At 35.0% G+C, this 6,783-nt stretch overlaps 1 protein-coding gene across 3 annotated transcripts; it reads left to right on the top strand.

Annotated features, from left to right (window-relative positions):
- Positions 1-3,210: 3,210 nt before the first annotated feature.
- On the top strand, positions 3,211-4,881 carry LOC111401187 (mitochondrial uncoupling protein 5-like). 3 transcript variants are annotated; one of them, XM_023028805.1, is made up of 2 exons: positions 3,211-4,259; positions 4,471-4,881. In XM_023028805.1, the coding sequence occupies exons 1-2, from the start codon at positions 3,489-3,491 to the stop codon at positions 4,657-4,659; spliced, it is 960 nt and encodes a 319-aa protein (XP_022884573.1). In that variant the 5' UTR covers positions 3,211-3,488; the 3' UTR covers positions 4,660-4,881. The 3 variants fall into 3 exon arrangements, with proteins under 3 accessions (XP_022884573.1, XP_022884575.1, XP_022884574.1); XM_023028807.1 differs by having other exon boundaries at positions 3,211-4,178; positions 4,372-4,881; XM_023028806.1 differs by having other exon boundaries at positions 3,211-4,077; positions 4,289-4,881.
- Positions 4,882-6,783: the final 1,902 nt, after the last annotated feature.

Here is a 6,783-nt window from a genome sequence, read left to right on the forward strand (position 1 = left end):
TTTATGTAAACCATTATATAACTCTTCATATGCAAATACATTATATATATTTGGAAAATATTTGTTGTACATAACCATTTACTAATATTATACATATTGATAAAAGGTCACAAAGATTTATTATTTATTATTATTATTTTTTAATTTGGTTGATTAGATTTTGATTCAATCAAATCTCGTCACATCATCTGTTGATAAACAAATATATAAGTTATAATATACATGTAGCACAATCGTATTTATTTATGGTTGGTTTTGCCTTCTTGTACATAACTTCCTTTGACTCAATTTGAGTCCTTCTAGCTCAACTTTTTATTTTCTAATTTATATTTCTTATTCAAATTTCATTTTCTTCTGTATTTTTTCTTCAAGGGTTTGGTGTGGTTCCCTGTTACCGAATAAATCAATTAAAAAAAATAGAAATTTGAAGAAGAAAAGTTCTGAACTAACATGGAAATAAAATCTTATTTCTCCTAAAATAATAAATTTCTTAAAAATTATATAATTAACAAATTGACATTCATTTAAAAGCACGAATATTTAGACACAAGCTGGGTAAAAAAATGAACAATTAAAGAAGAAAATATGACAAAATTGGAATAAAAAGATTTTCCTTTAATATGAACACTAACAGATCCGTATTGGTCTGTTTTGAAATTTTGAACAAGCTCTTATTGTTCCTATAATTGTCTAAACGTTCAACGTTACACGGCACAACTTAATTGCATAACAAAAAGAAGTGGTCGGACTTTTCGCACGCAAATATGCATGCTTATGGACAAATTATTGTTCCAACATGAAATTCAATAGCCAATTATGAATTCTTCTTCTTTCAAAATAAGTAATCGTGTTCTATCGGTCCATTTTCTTTAGCAATTATTATTGGTTTAAGTTATCTCGATTTTTGTAGTGGTAACGCGACCAATAGAATCCAACTCCGATTGTGTTATGTAACTTTGCTCCTGCATAGTTGGACAAATCGTTAGTTGAACGTACTCGCAAGCACTTCAGATCAAGTCAGTCGATGTATGAGTAAATATTTGGGTGTGGAACGTGTTAAAGAAGTGATCCACTTAAGAAAAGGGGTTTGGATTTGAGAGTGTGTGTAAAGAGAGCAATGAGAGCAAACTTATAGCTTGAGTATATAAGGTCGCATTACCTTCAAACTAAGTATAGGCTTTTATAGTATAAGAGTAGGAATGATAGCCGTTGGATGAAGAGATACGTGACGCGGCCTCATCTCAAAGGTCAAGGCACCTTATCATAAGTCTCATTTTATAAAATCTATATTCATGTGCATTTAATGTTTCTGACAATTAACCACCTTATGGTCTAGATCTAACGACTTGATAGAGTGATTACTACAGAGAAGTCACATCAATCAATCATAGAAGATCTTTATCTTTTTGGAGGAGGTGAGGCGATAGATGCTTCCCATCGATGAAGAGTCTAATTGCCTCGGATTTCCTCCCTATAGCATGCACAACACCTCGCCTAGATCATCGGCATCTTTGTGGCACCCCAACGGAAGTGATGCATTACCTCAACTATCTTATATACATGGCCTCACCTTGATTAGGTAGGATAATGATGTGGAGTGCGGGCCTGATTGGCTTTTTAGCTGGCTGTCACATAGTGGTGATCTAAAGCCTCATCATAGGAGGCGTAACAAAGTAGATAATGTTATTTTTGCCTATAAAATTGTTGCATATAAGAGCAAAGATAAATCGATAAAAATGTTCTACAAATCCCAAATTCAGTTTTGGGACAAGTCTAGCATTAACCCATATTCAATTACAAGTCCCAGATTTTGTTTGTTCATGACAAATTCGAGCCTTTAACCCATGAACAAATTCGAGCATTTAACCCATAGCTACCGAATCCTTTGCATCTTCCTTGCTGAGGATATTTTTCAAACACAAATACACGAACTTTTCTTAAAAATATATCACAAATATATTTACATATATATAGTCTTTGAAGTTTGTTTGGAACACCGTACTTTGCCTTTTGATATATTATAAACTTTTCTAAACGAAAATAATTATGAAGCGTCTAAACTATTCTCCATTAACCCGTCTTATTTTAAATCATTTTACCTTTACTTCACCTTCTGCCTAATATCTTAACAATTTAACAGTTCTAGAGACTAAAAAACGACAAAAAAGGGAGAATTTATTGCCTAAAAAAATCTTTTAAGGATAATGACATACGCCCCGTTTGGTTATGATTTTTCATTCCAGAAAATCAATTTTTTTACTTTTACTTAACATGATCATTCATCATTTTTGACTTTTTCACTCATAGGTAAGACCCACTTCTCTCTCTAACAGTCAAAAAATCAATTCTCATAATTACTATCGAACAGACCTATAGTCTGTACTCAAATTTAGTGAAGGTCTAATTTAACTATGATGAAAATTTCAAATTTATGTATCAATTTAGCGAAGGACTCCAATATGCATCAAGTCCCTCGGCTATTTTTTTATAGGTGTCTTAATATTTTTTAAGCAAGAGAGAGTGTCTCTATATTAGTCATATACTTACGTGGAGGCTTGTGTAATGGTCTCTACTTTCTATGCTTTGCAAAATTGATTTGAATACTTTTTCTAAATCACATTATTAACCATGTTTGTGAAGAGTATATATATTGTTTAAATTATAAATAAATAGAAATATGTGATGGTACTTATATATATATTCTTTGAAATATATAAATAAATTTAAAAATTTTTAAACACAAAGTTTTAATGCTAAGGCTGTAGTATGATTATGTCATACTTGGAGCTCAATTATCTTGAAATTATTGTAGTGGACTATTGATTCAAGACTCCTCTTCACTATTAATCAGACATAACTGTAGATCAAAATTAAAACGACAATATTTCGATAATAAACCTATATTAATTGAATTTTCTGGAACGGAACGGTAAAAATTACACCTTAGTTAATGCTCGTGCTAAAGTAAGAAATGAAAAGGTGAAACTGACATATAAATTTAACATAGCCACAAAAACTTGAACAAGTTCTGTAGAATTTTCTTGATATATTATTCCAAATTGGCAGAGGAAGTATCTTCAAAGTCAAGGTCCATGAGTTGGCCAATTTAAAAATAACAAAAAGACGGCCCCGGCCCTACCTAAAACGAACCGCCGAACGGTCATGTTGACTTGAAACCTAGTTTCCTTTTCCCCTATAAAATCCCTCCGCCCCTTCTTTTCTAGCAAACCATTCCATTAACGAAATTCCTTGTGTCTTACAGCATATGTCTCAAAGGACCAACGTTCCACACTTCTCCTCTATAGCTTTTGGTCTCCATTCCCATCTCCTGGTTTCCAGTGAGATGAACTCTAATTCCAATTGGTCTTTTTCTTGAAACTTTCATTCTTTAGGGAAAGGAAACAAATTCCTTGCTCGTTTTAAGCCAAAGAATTCCTTTCTTGGGAATTGGATTTCACTTTTTCTTGACGAACTTGGAATTTTTGATAATGGGTTTGAAGGGATTTGTTGAAGGAGGCATTGCTTCTATTGTTGCAGGGTGTAGCACCCACCCACTGGATTTGATTAAGGTTCGGATGCAACTTCAGGGCGAAGCGTCTGCGCCCAATCCGGCGGTTCAGAATCTTCGTCCGGCTCTTGCTTTTCCGACATCTGCCGGCCATGTCAACCTCCCTTCACCTCCACCGCCGCCCCGTCTGGGACCCATTGCTGTTGGGGTTAGGATTATTCAGCAAGATGGTGTCAAAGCTCTCTTTTCTGGCGTTTCTGCCACCATCCTCCGTCAAACTCTGTACTCCACTACCAGAATGGGACTGTACGACATCTTGAAGCAAAAGTGGACTGATCCCAATGCCAAAAATATGCCTTTGTCGAGGAAGATCGCGGCTGGACTCATAGCTGGTGGGATCGGAGCCGCCGTGGGGAATCCGGCTGATGTTGCTATGGTTCGGATGCAAGCCGATGGCCGTCTCCCTCTGGCGCAGCGGCGCAACTACAAGAGCGTGGTGGACGCTATTTCACAGATGACCAAGAACGAGGGCGTAATTAGCCTGTGGCGCGGCTCTTCGCTCACCGTAAATCGCGCCATGTTAGTGACGGCTTCACAACTCGCCTCATACGATCAATTCAAAGAAACAATACTAGAAAATCATTGGATGAAGGACGGTCTTGGCACCCATGTGACGGCCAGTTTCGCCGCCGGGTTCGTGGCAGCGGTGGCCTCAAACCCGGTGGACGTGATTAAAACACGAGTTATGAACATGAACGTGCGGCTCTTCGCTCACCGTAAATCGCGCCATGTTAGTGACGGCTTCACAACTCGCCTCATACGATCAATTCAAAGAAACAATACTAGAAAATCATTGGATGAAGGACGGTCTTGGCACCCATGTGACGGCCAGTTTCGCCGCCGGGTTCGTGGCAGCGGTGGCCTCAAACCCGGTGGACGTGATTAAAACACGAGTTATGAACATGAACGTGGAGCCAGGGATGGCCCCACCTTACACTGGGGCCCTAGATTGTGCAGTGAAGACTATTCGGGCCGAAGGGCCCATGGCCCTTTACAAAGGATTCATACCTACAATTTCTAGGCAGGGTCCATTTACTATTGTGCTCTTTGTCACACTGGAACAGGTCCGAAAGTTGTTTAAAGATTTCTAATACAATATTATGGTGACGTGAAAACGATTACGATGACGATGACGATCATGAAAAGAATATATATTTTATTTTTAATTCCTTAGAATTGGGAAGAAGGAAGGAATATATGTGGTGTTTTAGTTTGTTCTTAATAAAGATGGAATTATGCAGTTAATAACTACCTGAAACTGACGCTATTCTTTTAATATTATTATTTGATATGTTAGTGACGGTTTTAGTTTATGTGCCTTGATGAGTTCTAAGCTTATAGTGGAAAAATGAGTTCATATTATATTTTATTTAAATTGTAACTTTAATAAATGATATTCATTATATGGTTAGATTAGACGTTTCTGCTTTTAAATATTGAAAAACTTTAGCCAACACCAAAAAGTACTAAGCTCGGCTAGTTGACAAAAAATAATTTTTATTAACTTGGGTTCAATGTAACTTACTCCAATACAGTATGACAATAACCTACTTATGGTTCATTTGACATGATTTTTGAGAAATTAAAAAGAACTTTTGAGACAAAAAGTTGTTTTTAAATCTATTTGATTAATTTCATGAAGTGTATCTTCCAGTAAATAAAATAAAGAAAATTAACTCAATATGAGTTCCTCTAAGATATTCAAGGAAAAAAAAACTCTATTAAAAGTTAATTTTCATGTAGAAATTAAGGTTCGTTTGGCATGACCGAAAGAGGAAAACCCGGTCAACAAATCATAGAATCGAGCGATTCATCCATAAACTGAAAAATCGTTCACAGTTTCATTGGTTCCTATGCACTATGTTTATAAAAAAAAAAAATTAACTCCTTTAATGGGCTCATGGATTACAACCGCAGGCTCATACTGTACTTTCTTAAATTGGTAGCAAGCACTTCCTTTTAAAGACACGCCTCTCTCCACATTTGCATTCAATTACCGATGCGGGATAAAGACTTCCAATTGCAAAACAAACAAATGGATTTATTTGAATAAAGACTATTGCAAATTATTTCAATTTTTGAAGTTTTAAAATATATTATATTATAATGCATCTAATTAACAAACGTAGATTAAATTTACTTTGAATTAGTAGAGCTAAAATAAATATATTATAGTTATAACACTTGGGTTTATTTTTTATTTAATTTTGGTATCTATTATTGTTCCAAAAAAATTTTTTAAACAATTATTATATAATAAAAACACAAGTTATTGTTCAAAACTTATTGTTGTCAAAATAAATTAAAATGTTTAAAAATATTTATTTATTACTTCCGATTTGACCCCAATTCAACCCCAGTTGAACGTTTTGACCCTTGACCCTTTCTCTTTTTTGGGTCGATGTCCGGTACGATTTTAAAAACATTGGTGATTTTAGTTATATATCATGAAAAAACCTCTCATGTTGAAGGATATTGAATTATATTGAATATCACTAAGTATATTTGTTATGATATCAAAGCATCTTCCTTAGAATTTTCTCTCGTTCTCTTGGTTGGATTTTCTCACAGCGAGTATTTTCGTCAAGTCTTTGATCAAATTAAGTCAATTGTGTTTATTTTTCTGTTCATGTTCCTTTTAACTTAGCTGAGGAAGCAATTCAAAATCAATCTCAGATTAGGAGTCTCTGTCCACATATTTGTCATCCCTAATCGCCTCTCACAAACCCACTCCTGAATCGCTATTTTTTGCTCTTAATTAATCTATTTTCTTGTGAGCTTAAATTTGCTATCGTTTTTTATCCGTGTCGATTGGGTAATCTGATTGACATGGGCGACAGCAAAAATTCTAGCGAGAAAGATACGTTCCTATAGGATTATAGCGTCCTAGAACTTCGAATTGCTTTCGAGTTCTTGTCCAATTGGCTATCGTTTCTCTGCCATGGACTCCGAATAATTGTATTGAGACTCTTTCTCATCATGTTCGATCCCTCAATCCAGAAGCTGATGTTGAAGTTGATAAACTAAAATGACTTTGAATACACTCACTATTATAAAGTAAACACAGGAAGGGAAAATACTTTCTGCTTCAATTTAGTCAATATGCAATGGCTTTTATATAGGGATTACATCAACAGAATGACAGAAAAAAGGGTAGCAACAACTAACCCACTATCTTGAACATGTACTGAAACAATAATCAAATTCCTAAAGAC

This window comes from Olea europaea, chromosome 10 (assembly GCF_002742605.1).
Source record: "Olea europaea var. sylvestris chromosome 10, O_europaea_v1, whole genome shotgun sequence".
Classification (NCBI taxonomy): domain Eukaryota; kingdom Viridiplantae; phylum Streptophyta; class Magnoliopsida; order Lamiales; family Oleaceae; genus Olea; species Olea europaea.